This window comes from Dendropsophus ebraccatus, chromosome 1 (genome assembly GCF_027789765.1).
Source record: "Dendropsophus ebraccatus isolate aDenEbr1 chromosome 1, aDenEbr1.pat, whole genome shotgun sequence".
Taxonomy (NCBI): Eukaryota; Metazoa; Chordata; class Amphibia; order Anura; family Hylidae; genus Dendropsophus; species Dendropsophus ebraccatus.
In genome coordinates, this window is record NC_091454.1 from 146,897,174 (window position 1) to 146,913,046 (window position 15,873).

General features: G+C 43.4%; 1 protein-coding gene across 3 annotated transcripts in view; it reads right to left on the reverse strand.

Moving 5' to 3' along the window:
• TRIP4 (thyroid hormone receptor interactor 4) overlaps positions 1–15,568 on the reverse strand; it is a 28,798-nt gene extending 13,230 nt beyond the window's left edge. For 2 of the 3 annotated variants that reach the window (XM_069956444.1, XM_069956443.1), the window contains exons 1-8: positions 15,433–15,568; positions 11,857–12,023; positions 11,093–11,238; positions 8,441–8,668; positions 5,968–6,046; positions 5,169–5,283; positions 349–564; positions 21–141 (exon numbers count right to left, since the gene is read on the reverse strand). In XM_069956444.1, coding sequence (XP_069812545.1) covers positions 21–141; positions 349–564; positions 5,169–5,283; positions 5,968–6,046; positions 8,441–8,668; positions 11,093–11,238; positions 11,857–12,023; positions 15,433–15,512 — 1,152 coding nt within the window. In that variant the 5' untranslated portion in view covers positions 15,513–15,568. Of the gene's footprint in view, positions 1–20; positions 142–348; positions 565–5,168; positions 5,284–5,967; positions 6,047–8,440; positions 8,669–11,092; positions 11,239–11,856; positions 12,024–13,895; positions 13,998–15,432 lie in introns of those variants that run through there. The other variant, XM_069956445.1, reaches the window with a different exon arrangement.
• Between the last annotated feature and the right edge of the window lie 305 nt (positions 15,569–15,873).

A 15,873-nucleotide genomic window follows, 5' to 3' on the forward strand; every position in this document is an offset into this window, starting at 1 on the left:
AGTATACTGAAGCAGCTTACCACTGGAGGGGAAACCATCAAGGTTGGATTCAAAAGAAAGGAATCTCGTGTATTCTCTCCCGAAGTTTTCACTGGTTTTGCTATTGTGCCAGAGTTGACTGCATGTACAGCCTCATCAAACCTGTCACGACAAAGAAATATTCTAAACCCAACAAATACATTTATATTTGATACGTTGCAAATCACATATGAACAACTTCATGAATAGGCATGAACAGTGCTACAATGCAGTTATGCCTGGATCACATTGAAAGGCAAATGAGCTTGGTATGACTTATAGTATCTGTGATATAGCCATTGCTGAAAGGGATAGGTCACGTTTCCTTACCTCTTGTGATACTCATCCAGGTCACCGCCTTCATCTAGAACTTTGCGTCCTGCAAAATCTATAGTCACCTTGCGAGAAAGCCGAGAAGCATGTCGCAGCTCTAGCAGTTCCTGTTCCTTCTTGCGGAGAGCCTCACGTTCTGCCTGGGACAGCCACTGGTTGGAGTCAGTGGAGAAGTAATCGGATTCATCATCAATCACATGGGTGCGTCGCACACTAAATTGTACATTTTGCAGAAAAGAAAAAAAAAAAAAAGAACAAACAAATATAAATCAAAAAGATGGATGGTACTCATAACACAATAACTCTTAATAAAACTGATACGTATGATAGAGGTGAAAAACTACATATTTATCTCCCTGATCAGACATAACAAACTGCCTAATATTGTTTAGGTATATTATGCCACCACAGCAGCCCAGAACCCTTCAAGGCATCAAATCCACAAGACCTTTAAAGGAGCCCTAAAGTATTTGGCATCAAGACATTAGCAGCAGATCCTTTAATGGAAGCATGCCACACTGAATGTGCAGTCCAGTTTGCAGGAAAGGATTTAGTATAACTTGTCAATTATGGATCTAGGGGAATTCATCAAGGCTTGCTATTTTTTTGGCATAAAAAGTCACAAATTATTGCACAAAAGGTTTGTGGAAAAATTTGAGATGGTACTGAAGCCTTTCCAACTAACCAATATAGCAATCTTCTCAGCTACAACATGCAGCTGGAAAATCAAACAGCACATGACAGGTTAGCTTTAAGTCTTTTACGTTGTAAAGTGGGGCCTCCATGCTTTACAAGCATATCCCACAAACATTCCATTGGATTGCGATCTGGGGAATTTGGAGGCCCTCTGTTATGTTTCTCTAATTAATCCTGAGCCATTTTTACAGTATGGAATGGGGGCATTATCCTGTTAAAAACTAAGTAAGGTTTTCCAGCAGAACATTGGCCCAGATTTACTAAAACGTGCAAACTTAAACTTGACAATCTTTAAACAAATGTGCTCCAGAATAATTAATGTGGCGCAGGCTGTTTGGTAAATCTCTTGCAATCAAAGACTGTCTACTTGTAGTTTACACCAGCTATTACTTTGCTTGAAGTCTGTCAGAATTTTCAGTGCATTTTTGGTGCAATGTGTGCCCCTTATTTGCATATACCACTCCACTTTTGTGCCATATGACAAATATCTAAAATGCATAATAAATGTAGAGAAATGTCCAATTCAACACCTTTTTAGCCAAAATTCTGGTGGAGACACCTTAGTAAATCTTAGTAAATTCTTCCTACAGTTTATTCTTGTGTCATTTCCTGCCATTTATCAAACCAGGCCACATTTTTACTTTGCTCCAAAAAAAATGTGCTATTATATTGATGTATTAATTCTGATATTAATGTGTCTGTGCTTTCAGAAATACCGGGGGCATCATGGTCACCTTGATCAGCCAACAGCTACATTGCAGCATACACGGCACAATGTGATGCACTGTCTGTTCTGATATCTTTCTAATAATCAACCCTTTCAGCATATTGTGGTATAGTATCTCTTCTGTGAGATCAGACCAGATTGACTTACTTCTACTTCCCTCACTAATCAATGAGCCCTGGGTTTCCATGATCTGACCCAGTCACCTAGCCATCACAATTTGGCAAAAATGCACTGATCCGTATGCTTGTGTCTTTTTCTAGTTTCCAACACATCAACGTCAAAAACAGACTACGTTTGCTGTCTATGTCCTATGGCTGCCTATGGCCTGGAACCAATGTGCCTTTACTGTGCTCCAGTAGTTTCCTTGTACTCCCTAACACTGCTACATTGGTATTTTCTGTATTATAGTTTCAGAGATGTCTTACTATTGGTCGGCCACAAGATGCTGCCACTGAGTATTACCTTGTTCTTTTCCAGCACATTGAAAGCTAACTGGGGTTAATGCATTGTTGATGTTATGGGATGTTTTACATGCACAAGAGTGTGAATGCATGACAGCTCCCATTCCCTTCCCTATGAAATATTAATTCTAGAAAGTTCCCACCAATGGGGTGTCGAGTCACCTTTCAGTTCCTCTACCAATGGGGGATTAGCTCAGTTGTAACTCTATATATAGAAAGATTGGTCAAGTTTAGTCAGTGTGATGTAGTGTATCCCGATAATGTTCCTGAATAGACTGCACAAGAGAGTGTTTACCTCCTCGGGGAATCTTGAGGGATTAGTTACGCCCGGTTGTTGAAGCCCGAAGCCCATGTTCCTGGATCTGGCACTCAATGATGCCTTATGGCATGAGGCGGTATTCTCTAAACTGTGAGTATGGGATTCTTCTATCAAGTCTCCAGTATTAAAGGGGTATCCCCCCCAAGAGCTAAAAAAATAAAATGCTCCCAAACCTACCTAGTCTTACTCACCAAGTCCCCCTGAGAATTTTGAGCCATTTCCCGTCTTTCTAGCTGCTTCCGTTCCATAGTTACAAGTTTTTTAAAAAGCCAAACTATATCCAACATGGCGCTGGCCTAAAAACTACATCTCCCATCATGCAATGCTGATGTCAGACTGGTACATGATGTAGCAGAGCTGATATGCCCACCATCCGGTCAGATGCCACCAGGTGAGGGAGGACGGGTGCAAGCTGGCAAACAGTTGAGCTGGGGGGGGCTGGTTTTAGAGAGGGAGTCAGTGATCAGCAGCAGCCGTGTCAGTGTCCTCCCTCTCTTCAGTGGACTGGATTAGAAGCACTAACCCGGCCCATTGAAGAGACTGAGGACACGTGATGCAGACTCCGAGGCCGGGGACCAAGAGCAGGGAGCGTGTCGGGTTGGACTGAGAGTTGATGATTCTATGCAATTGGTGGGGGTGGGGGCACCTAGATAACAGCAAAACTGTGCAGAATCCATAATAACCTTATATTGGAAAGATGGAAAGCTACGGGTGGGCAATGTATTAATGCAAAAATAATTTTTTTGGGGGGGAATACTCCTTGAGGTCACCCTAACAGAGTTCTGCACCGCCTAAACAGGTCCCCCTGCTAGCACCCTATCTAATCTACAAAGTCTTTTACCTAAAGCATACTACAGAGACTGTCCTTATTTAAGTCTAAACTATTCAAAGCTATCACCCAAGTGTTTTAAAGGGAATTGGATATCACACTCATGAGCAGTTCCCAGATTTCAAACTTGTGCAGAGTATTAAGCTGTGCTGTCACTTTGAGAAACGTTTTCAGTAAAGCACTTAAGTGGTAAAGTTCATCCTGGACTCCTGCAACATACACTAGAGGGACTACACCAACAAACTTTTAACAGGCAAGTGTTTGGGACCAAGGGAGGGCTTATACCACTCAGGCCCCGTGAGGCAGTGGTACAGCACCACCCAGGGGCGTAGCTAATGTCTCCTGGTCCTCCCCCCCCCCGGCTTTTACGACCGAATGATGCTATTGGTATACGTATATATAATATATATAGATATATATACATAAACACACACAAATATTGTTACTGACCAAATCCTGTATACTAAGACCAATAAAACACAGTACCGGATAACAAGTAACAAATAACACCGCCACATATTGACTAACACCGCCACATACTGACTAACACCACCACATACTGACTAACACCACCACTGCTACTGAATAATCCCCTCTTATAGATGGCCCCCCTCCCTTATAGATTGCCCCCTCCCTTATAGATGCCCCCCCTCTCCCCCCTTCTTATAGATGGCCCCCTGTCCCCCCCCTCCCTTATCGATGGCCCACTGCCCCCCCCTCCCTTATCGATGGCCCCCTCTCTTATAGATGGCCCCCCTCTCCCCCCTCTTATAGATTACCCCCCTCTTCCCCCCTCCTTATAGATGGCCCCCCTCTTCTCCACTCCCTTATAGATGGCCCCCCTCTTCTCCGCTCCCTTATAGATGGCCCCCCTCTTCCCCCTCCCTTATAAATGGCCCCCCTCTCAAAAAAAAAACAAAAAAAACAAAACAGAACTCACCTGCAATCCGTTCCCCCGTCGAGCCTCTCGCCTCCTGGTCTGTCCCCGTCTGATGCGCGGCTGCTGGAGTTGTCCCGTCCTATCCCCAGCAGCGCGTGCATCAGAGACCTAACGGGGGGGGGGGGGGAGCTCTCTGATGCGCGCGATGCCGGGGATAGGACGGGACACCCCCGGCAGCTGCGCATCAGACGGGGAAAAGAGCTGGACTCGTGACCGCAAGCAAAACAATGCTTGCGGTCACAAGAGAGAGTGCAGTGGCGAGGGGGGCCTCGCGACCCTGGTAGCTACGCCACTGGCACCACCTCTTTACAGGGGCAATTTTTATGAGATATTCAATGTTATTTACTTGATTACTGTATACTATTTACTTGATTTCTGTATACTATTGGATGATTGGTGTGTACTACTAACATATTCTGCAGCACTGTACAGGGACCATACCCATTTACATAAGTCCTTCTCCCCATAAAAGCTAGATTACCTATCTCCCTAACTTTTCTGTTTGTTCTAAAGACAAAACCATAATATCTGGGAAATTCCCCAATATACATGACACTCACATACAAACTCCAAGCAGATGTTTTCCTCAGTCAGATTAAAGGCCAGTATTCCAACCCTGGACAGCAACAGTCAAAAACCACATCAAGGGTGTGTTCACGCGTACAGCATCCGCAGCAGATTTAAAATTGCAGATTTGCTTTGAATCTAATCTGGGCCATCAAATCTGCTGCGGATCCTGTACGTGTGAACGCGCCTTTAAACTATATTCTCTCAAGAACTAATCATGCTGGACATTTCCTGAAGGTATATTATGTATATTATAGTAGTTTAACAAAAAGTAATACCTTGTCTTATCATAGTCCAGGAGCTTATCGCGATGCTGCATGGCCTTTTCTAGACCTTCTTTAAGTCGCAGTTCTTGATGCGGCAGCAGATCAGTTTTTACACTTGTTTCAGCACCTGTAATGAAATATGTTCATCAATTAAAAAAAAAAAAATATCCCTTAGGGGTTGAAGGGGTAATAACGGCAATGCAACACAGTTGCAAAAGACTTCCGTTGTTCCCTAAAGGCAAAAAGATGCATGCAACAGGACCTTCTGCAATATTTATCATGCCTCTCTAGGTGTGATTTACAGCCCTGTATCCTTCTTGTGTCACACAGAGGCTGGCATGGGTGGATACTGGGCTGTGAGCCACACCCTGAGACACATGATTACAGCCCTAGGGCTGTGACTACTTTGGCCCCAGCAATCGGATGCCTAGTTAAACCGAATTTGCATACAGCCTGGGAGGTAATCAAAGTACTTTTGTGGGGCTTTGCAGGAAGGGACTCAGGCATGTAGATGTATGATTGGCAAAAGTGCTAGGAGCTGCATTAGCATGGTTTATTAGGTTTATAGTGAGTTTTATGCTGATTAATTCCCTTTAAGAGCAGCCACTGAAAATTATTATTAAATACCTAACAATTGTCCATATTAATCAGTCCTAGACAAAAACAGTCTGGTCTGGTCTGCCCACAGTTCATTTAGGTATAAAAGCAGAGTTGTAGTAAATCATAAGAGGAGACTTTTGGGGCTGTATGCTGTCAGGATCTGTGACATTGAAGTGAAGCATTTTGTCATATTAGCACAGATCTAGCTTACCGCCCAATAGTTTCTTTCGTAACTTCTGACTTTTGTTGGAGTCTCTTAGTAAAATATCCTGTTCTTCTTTTGTACACACCTAAGAGGAATCAGTAAGAGAACAATTACATCAAGTGGTAGCCTTATGTGCCAATGTGCTTTAGCTATTAAAATAATGACAAACTATAATTTTGTAGGACACCCCCTTCCCAAAAAACTTACTTCACTAAAATGTATACATTATGTTGTCTAACAGAATAATTGTATTCTAGAATTCATACCTTTGTAGCATTATTTATCTGTTTTCTTACTTTAAAACATGGAAATGCAATGTAGAATAAAAGTATACCAACCAAAATAATATGTTAAAGTGTCCCCATCACCATAAAAAATGTCATAGAGAAGTCAAAAGTTTTGATTGGTCCGGGTCTGAGTGTCATAGAGACATGTCAAAGTTTTTGATTGGTCCGGGTCTGAGTGTCATAGAGACATGTCAAAGTTTTTGATGATGACAGTGACACTTTTGACTGGTTTTGGTTGCAAAATACTGACCAAAGTACTGAGCAAAAATACTGTGTTTGAACATAGCCTTAAAAATTATATAATAATGAGAAAATAAAATAAAAAAAAGTAAAAAACTGAAGACCTATATTTTATTTCGATCAGGGGATTTGAACCAAAGGATGAACTACTAATAGGTCTTTAGACAGATGAGTTACCCTAGACCACAGCTCCAACACATTTGGACTCAAAAGGGGGAGATTTATCAAAGGGTGTAAAATTTAGACTGGTGCAAACTGTCCACAGCAGCCAATCACTGCTCAGCTTTCAGCTCAGTGAAGGAGGCGGGATCTTCACTGAGTGGCTGAGCGGACCTGAGACGTCACGTCTCGGGCCCGCGTCAGACACCCGGAAGCGGCCGGGAACCGGGCACCGGAGTGCCGCGATGCGGGAGCCGCCGCCGGAACCGGGGAGGTGAGTGGACGTCTTTTCTTTCAGCCACCCCCTCCATGCCAGATCTAAAAATAGCCCCCACGCTGGATAACCTCTTAAAGGCCATACTGCAGTGCTCTACATGACCACTATTTTAAAATGACTGTATACCCACAATCTGACACCCCCCCCCCCCCCCAAACCACTTGTACCTTCGGATAGCTGCTTTTAAACCATGACCTGTCCTGGGGTCCGTTCGGCAGGGGATGCAGTTATTGTCCTAAAAACAACTTTTAATCCGGCAGCGCTGTGTCTAACGGCTGGGGCTTACATTTGTATATGCATTAGGCTGGCACACCCTCTCTGTCCTTCCTCCCTACCCTCCTATCATTAGGAATGCTCCAGGTAGATTGCTTCCTATTCCCCACCTGTGTGCATAATGAACATGGGCTGGATCGTTAAGACACCTGTGCAAAGCTCAAACAGCAGTAAATGTTCCTGGATCATTCCTAATGCTGAGGAGGGTGGGGAGGAAGGACAGAGAGGTGGTGCCAGCCTAATGCATATACAAATGTAAGCCCCGGCCGTTAGACACAGCGTTGCAGGATTAAAAGTTGTTTTTAGGACAATAACTGCATCCCCTATCGAACGGACCGCAGGACAGATTTTGGATTAAAAGCAGCTATCCAAAGGTACAAGTAATTTGGGGGGGACAGAGTTGCTTTAAAGAGGCATAGTACTGAAAATACAGAGGAGCCTCATCTTCTTTTTATGCATGATGTAGGAGTCCCAGTACTTCCACAATCACCCAGTGAAAAAATACAAACTTCTTCTAATGTTATGAAATAAAGTCAGACATTAAGAGAATATTAAAAATACCTTCACACGTACCGAATTTGCAGCGGATCTCACGCTGTGAGTTTCCAGCATATAGCAGCTGTTTGCTGCCGCCGCTCCTATTCCGCAGGGCGACGGCAGCAGATCATTGCTGTATGAGTCGTTTGTCTTCAAACATGTTGAAAAACAAACGACTGCAACGATCAGCCAACATCGTTCATGTCGGCTAATCGTTGCCTTCTACTAAACGGAACGATTATTGGCCGAATTGGCTGAATACGACCAATAATCGTTCCATGTATTAGAGCCTTTAGACAGCAGCTGTAAACATGACAGACAGCTTAGAGTGCCTAGCAGTGAGACTTGAGTTAAAATGGTAAATAGAACCAATTGCAACGTTTCATAAGTTTTAATGACCTAGTTGTTGTGATGTTTGTTAGGCAAAGTTTATGCATAGTTCTTTAGCACACATTTTAATGCATCACTATCCAACAAAAATACGTACAAAAAAAGCCCGCTGTTTGCAATGGCATCACGTGACACAGTATACATTTGAATTGTAGCACACATTTTTCAAGTACACCAGAAAAAAAAATTACAAGTCACTTACTTTGACGGTAAACCTCATTAATCCATACTAAAGATACAAAATGGCAAATGACCCCATAGAAATATTTTGTCATTTAAAAAATAAACCCTTACATGTTTCGTTAATGAGCCTTACCAAGTTGCCGCAAAACAAACATGGTCCTGATCCCTCTTGTTCACACACAATGCGTCCACAATTTATGCAGTTATTAATAAGCTTATGCTTCTGGGCCAGACATTCACAGGGATGACGGCCCGGGATCAGTACAGTTAAGCGATCCTGTCCTTCTTTGGTGTACAGGTTAACAAACTTCTGCTTTTTCTTTGAGGATGATAAGGCAGCCATTTCCTGAGCCTGAGCGTGCTGGTGGGAAATAGGACACATTAGCATAGGAAGAATTTAACTAAATTGACCACAGAACACCTTGCAGATCGGTTCCACTAAAGTGAATGGAGACAAGTTTGAACACAATCTGACAGATGTTGCACTGTTTCTAGACAAAAAAAACTATGTTTTTCTAACCCTACATATGCCCTTAAAATATATGGTTATGTCAACTTAGCTGACTATATGTAGCAAATATAAGTGGGCAATAAGTAAAAAAATAAATAAATAAAATACACCAATGAATCTGAACTGCTTAGGACTGCGTGACTATTGTATTGTAGTATACTGTATGTAGAAAGCAAGCTTGGAAATCTTGTATCTTCTTTTACCCTCTCCAGTCTGGTAGTAGATCTGTGACCTATCCAGACATTGCCTGTTTTAGTAAATACTTTCATTACCCACGGATGAATAAATTGGCAACTGTTACCAGTCAGAGGTGTGTCTTTTAGACACATACACATGAATGCTTGGCCAAGAAAAAAGGAACTGAGTAGTTGAAATGGAACATGCCTGATCTATCTCCCTTCCAGGAGGCCTCCATATACATGGAAAAGTTACAATACTTTATAGGGGCAGTGCCCACACATAATGTAAGCATTGTTCGCTACAAGATGATACGTGAGATGTTCAATGCTCTATTCTGGTGCATTTAATGGTCATTCACCAAAAATGACTCTTCAGGCTGGGTTCACATTTCTATTACTCCTTCGCCTGTTTTCCACTAACTCGCTATTGTTTTACATGGTAATTTATTTGCATCAGTTTGCATTTGTTTACGTCCATTCATTTTTTTAATGGAGAAAAAAAAAGGTGGATTGCACAAATTTTATTTCTGTCCAAAAAACAGACATCAAACAGAAAAAAAACTGTCATTTTTTCTATTGAAGTCTATGGTGAGGGATGTGAACTGATCAATGTTCCATTTACATGGTTTGAAATCATTTTTTCAGACCCCACAAACAACCCGAGGATCTGTAAAAAAAAAAAAAATGGATTATGTAAAAACAGGCATAAATGGATGTGTAAATGAAAGCAAACATATGGAAAAGGTCTGTTTTTAGGAATTAATATAAATGGATCCTGCAAAAAAAAAAAAAAGCTTGCATCCATTTTAATTGATCCATTCATGTACATTAGCTGACTGGATAAAACTGATGATACAATGGAAATGTGAACCAAGCCTAACAACAGGAAAACAAGTCCAAAGTCTTGACCATTGACCACTAGGTGTCTTACTTATCTGAAATCTGCTATCTGCTGCTAGGCTCAGTCTATCTATAGTAAAAAGACAATGAGAGGTAACACGGGAAGTGGGAAGCAGGGCTTAACTGTGTACTGTGTGCAGGAAATAGGGAAACAGGCCTGGGTTGTGTATCTGCAATTTGTGAGCTGGTCTCTGTCTTGCAGAGAATTAAAGGGGTACTCCAGCGAAACAGCTTTTTCCCAGTAATTGTAACACATTACAAAGTTATATAACTTTGTAATATGCTTCAATCACCTATCTGCCCCCTTCCCTATCTTTTTCCTCCTCAACCGCCCACCAGGAAGTTAAGTAAACTCATTCTGACCCCAGGCTGCTCTGTGGCAGCCATTTGTGACAATGACATCATCAAGAGGGAGGCAGGTCTAAGCCCTGTTAGGCCAGCCTCTCTTTGTCAGATGACTCAGGTTACTCAGCTCTGATTGGCTGAACAAGCTGTAAGCCATCTAACAGTTCTACAGAGTCAGTTAGACATCACAGGAGACTAGGTGCATCATGGGAAAGCCCAAACCAGGAAGTAAAGAAAAAAATGGAGCCACCAACGGAGACAGACTCCGGAGGAATGGTAAATGTAAAAACTATGTTTAAGATTGATTATTTTTTTTATAATCAGCACAGGAGTACCCCTTTAACACTGTCCCTAAAGGGAAACTCAAGGCTTTACTCTCAGCAGAATGCTTAGTGTTACCCTTTATTTGCTGTGCTGTTGTTTCTTTCATTCCTTAATACTGCCTTGAAAAGCCAAGCTCTGGAGAATGGAGAGAATAAGAAATAGCTTTGCACCATGGTGGGGCCTCTTAAGGGCTCGATTACATGAGTAAGAGTACTAAAGTCACCTTGTCAAGACTCTAAAGAATTAATTTAACAAAATCAGCCAGGATTAAAAAAATAAATAAATAAATAAATAAATAAATAAATATATCACAAGTACACTTTAAAGCCATCCGGAAGGGAAATGTTAAGAGGCATAATGCAGAAAAGTATTGACAACGCTTACCTGAATGTAATTTTTTTTTTACATTTTGTGACACAACGATAAAGTGAGGGTAGTGTTTTAGTGTTTTTATCCATGATTATCATATACTATACTTATTGTTTCAGGTAGAAAATCTTATATAATGAATGATGTCTGCACTTACCTTAGCCAAGTCCATTGGAGTCTTTACCTCTTCAGAAGGTGTAGCAGTCACAGCAGATGTTGGAAGAGGATCCAGCTTATTTCTTCCTTTACGTCTGCCTTTTCTCGTCTGGTCTGTAAAGGATAACCCCTGCATGCCTGGCATATCTGACATATGAACATTTTGGTTTTAATATTGAGAATCACATTCATTTATGTTACCATATTTTTAACAGTAGGAATGTATATATACGTTCCTGACTAAGGGGCTTACTGATGTGTGTGGGACCGCTGCAGTGAGAGTGGTCCTGCAAACATCAGTGTGTCCAGGGCCGGAGGTAATGAGAGGCAGCAGCGATCCTGCAGCTGTGTCTCATTAATAACTTCTGTCACTGAGTGATCGGGACCTGTACCGATGGGCAGGGGTAAGCTCCTTACCTCCGTCCTGTCGGTTCGTCGATCTGTGCATAGAGTCTGCTGTCAGGCAGGCTCTATGCATAGATCGCCGATAACACTGATCTATGCTATGGAATCCCGCCTACCTCAGTGTGCCATAGCCTGTCTATGAGACGGCTCACACGCCTTCGCTCTAGACGCTCTCCACGCAAAGAATTGACATGTCCTCCCATAGAGAAGCAGTGTGACAATGAGGCAGGCGGGAATTCCGCTTCATTTACTCAGTGTGAGCATACCCTTACAGTGCAGTCTGTTGATAATAATAACACAGATTTAGGGTGCAATGCAGTGTACACATGAAAAAGTTACATTTCTGATGCAGTCACTCACCATCTTTCCTACTGATCGGTGCTGAGGAAGAACTGTGAGGATTTCTTATTCTCTGCCAGCGTATCTTCAAATCATTGATAAAGTCTTGTTTTTGGCCATCAGAGCCCTGGATGAGGTCATGTATGTACTCTTCAATTTCTTCCTCTGTATCGATGGAGAGGATGTACCTGTAAGCAACAGTGATATCTAATGTTTTCACAAGTAAAGTACAAGTTCTTTATCGCTTAGAAATCAGAGAGAATTAAAACCAATCACTTACTTTGCATTGAAGAAAAACTGTATTTTATGCAAACAAGTCTTAACTGTTTGCAGGACTGACATAGAGGCCCAGATTTATCAATCTGCCTGAAACCAACACTGCCCCAGCTCATTAAAGGGAATCTGTCAGCTGCAATTCAAGTTTCAAACTGCTGACACTGTAAGGTCAAGGAGACACATAGTGCCTTTCATTTATCTGTCTATGCTTCCCAAACATAACAAATCGCTTTTACTCCCAGATGCTAAGTGTCAAGTTGTCTTTTCAAATCCCCTAAAGTGCTGCAGGCTGGAATGCCTCCTCACTCCCCGTCCCATCCCTTACCCTGCTTCACTGACAGTCAGCTGGAGTCCCAAGCAGAAATGGAAGAGGGGCGTGGAGGCATACCAGCTTGCTGCACATCAGTGGCTTAAGGCCCTATTCCACCAACAGATCTGAAGATTTGAAGCCAAATCTTTGGCAGATAATCTGTCGTCAGATCTGTTGGTGGAATAGGGCCTTTAGCAAGGACTCTTTCACACTTTGCATCAGAGAGTAAAAGCATTCTCCTAAGTTAGGAAAGCAGACAGCATGCCCTAACAGCCTCTGTCTCCCTAACCTGTAACTCTTTAGTTGTTGCATAACTACAACTCCCAGCATACTATGACAACCTGTATCTGTGAAGGCACGCTTGTAGTTTTGCAATAGACAGACAGCCGCAGGTTGGAGGCCTGTTCTATACACACAGGTCACTCCTGAGAGTTGATTTACCCTTTTACACAGGCCACTTATCGGCCAGGAACATTGCTAGAAATGCTCCTGCGGCAGATAGTCGGCTCGTGTAAAAGTGACACCAATTAGCCGAGGATGGGGAAAAAGTCTGATCCTCAGGTGGTCAGGTCTTTAAAGGAGGCTTTCAAATTCATCATCTTCCTCTGTAAATAGAAAATGTGAGCCCGATAACGATGAAAGAAAACTGACAGCACAGATATGTGTACATCAGTATAAAGATCACAAGCAGCAGTCTATACTTACATCCGTGCTGCTTGTGATCTGGCACATCTCCTCCAGTCTGGCTGCCGGCTGTACTGTCAAGCCTCACCTCCTCCAGAATGATTTACAACTAGAAGAGGCAGGGTCAGAAGATACAGTCGGTGGCTGGACTGGAGGAGACATGCTGGATCACAAGCAGCATGGATGTAAGGGTCCTTCTGGAAAGAGACTTCTCAGCAGTGGGAGCTACAAAGAGATACAATCCATGAGATTGGCGGCTCATTTGCAGTGCCTATATCCTTGTATTGCTCATGCAGCCCTGGAAAAAGACAGCTGTGCTGTCAGTTTCCAGATCACAAGCAGCAGTCTATACACACCAGCCACACTGCTTGTGATCTGGTATCTGGCTCTCCAGGCCACGCCCCAGCTGTATCTTCAGAATGATTAACAGCCGGAGGAGGAGGCGGGGCCTGAAGTTACAGCAGCGGCCGGAGGACTGGAGAGCCAGATGCTGGATCACATGCAGCGTGGCTGGTAAGTAAAGACTGCTGCTTGTGATCTGGAAACTGACAGCACCGATATGTATATATGGAGTTCTAGGATATGTATATATCTGTGCTGTCCGTTTCCCTTTATCTTTCTTGGCCGCAAAAAACCCTCATTACACAGAGAAATGTGCGGCCAATAAAGATAGGTATCAAAGCAGGTCCCAAACAGATGATCATGGTCACTTTTTACCGTGGTTAAAGGGGAACTCCAGGTAGAGGTTAAAAAAAATGAAACTTCTGCAGAAGCATATAGCATTACTTACCTGTCTACCTCAGTTTTGAAAGTACCAAAAATCCATTTGTTTGGGGGGGTTGTTCCATATTGTGTTTCTGTCCTTTCTGGTTTCCCAGTATGCAATGCTTTCCCTCAGCTGATCATCACAGTCCCCCACCCATCACAATCAGTAAATTTAGTTATGCACCAGCTTCTGGCCAGTAAGAGATGGTGAATCACTAGGGGGATTGGGGGATCCAACCAAGTCTCCTGTGACATCACACCCTGCCCCCTGTCTGTATCATCAGCCTGATCTCAGCAAACACACACAATGTGAGACAGAGGCATGGAAGATTTGTCTCCTAAGGGGGGATAGCAGGAGCAGGAGACAATGTGACTTGGCACAGAGGCCATTTTTTTCACTTCCTAAATTTCTACCAGTGTGGCAGAACCGCACAGATACGGTAATACATTGTATAGACACATCTATATAACTTTTAATGTGCTTTTATTAGTTTTTCTTATCCGGAGTTCCCCTTTAATGATCTTTAAACTGACAGCACAGGTATATACATTTCATAGACCCCAATATATACATATCTGGGCTGCATTCACACTACGTATATTTCAGTCAGTATATGTATATTTCAGTCAGTATTGCAACCAAAACCAGGAGTGGATTAAAAAAAACAGAACGAATCTGTTCACACAATGTTGAAATTGAGTGGATGGCCGACATTTAATGGCAAATATTTGCTGTTATTTTAGAACAAAGGCTGTTATATTGAAATAATGGCCGTTATTTACTGTTATATGGCGGCCATCCACTCAATTTCAACATTGTGTGAACAGATCCTTTCTGTGTTTTTAATCCACTCCTGGTTTTGGTTGCAATACTGACTGAAATATACGTAGTGTGAACGCAGCCCCCAGCTGTCAGTTTTCTAGGCCACACTAATGATATCAGAATTCTTCCTGCAACACGGCCTCGCGATTTGTTGCGCTGCGTCAGGGTATGTCCACGCTACGGAATCCTGGCGGATCACCAGCGGTGGATTCCACAGCTTGCAGCCGCGTGCATCGCCGCTGGTCCCATAGGCTTCATTCTATGGTTTGAATGTTTCTGCCATCCACCTGAAGAATGAACCTGCTTATTCTTTGGGCGGATAATGGAATCTGCCAACCCAGAGAAGCCTATGGGACCAGCGGAGGTGCGCGCAGCCACAATCTGTGGAATCCATGGAGGGTGATCGGCCGGGATTCCGAAGACATACCGACATACCCTAAAAGCACTTTAAGTCTGGCTGATTGGGGCTCATTGGCCGGTGGCCTGTCTGTCCACAGATCCCTGAACTCCTGGAGTTGGGAGAAGCCCCCAGAGATCCATACATTCAGAGAAGCCTTGTCCATATGGAGGAGGACAGAGACTCCTCTCTGCAGTCACTCCTCCTGATCAGTAGTTCCATCCGGCCCCTCTGCTGATCTCTTACTATTGGACCCCTGTAACTTTCTACACTACCCTGCCAGGTGACGTGACAGTACAGCCCCCTCCTAGTGCCGGGGGAAACCATTCCCGGTGCACTCACTGTACGATGTCCTCGCTGACACTCAGGCCGAAGCGGCGCTCCAGTTCTCCCACACACCAGCCCAGCAGATCCGCGGACATTGTGCCTCCCTGCGCGCACAGCCCGAGCCTCACTGACTGTCACCGGTAGCTGGCTGCGGGACGCGTCACATGACAGGAAGCGTCTGTCAGTAGCTCCGCCCACGTGTTCTCTGCTGGCAGTGCAGGCATGGAGGTGATATATGTATCTCTCCGTGCTGGGCTCGGTTTCCATCTATATCCATTCATACCTAATAAACTATACCTCACTGATGTGATACAGCTCTGTATATAATCTATTATACAGGTGGAGGTCCAAGGCTAGTGATGGAGTCCCTACTAGGGTCCAGGACTGTCCACAACACTGCAGATATGGCCAGTGTCCTCTTACTAGTATCCAGGACTGTCCACAACACTGCAGATA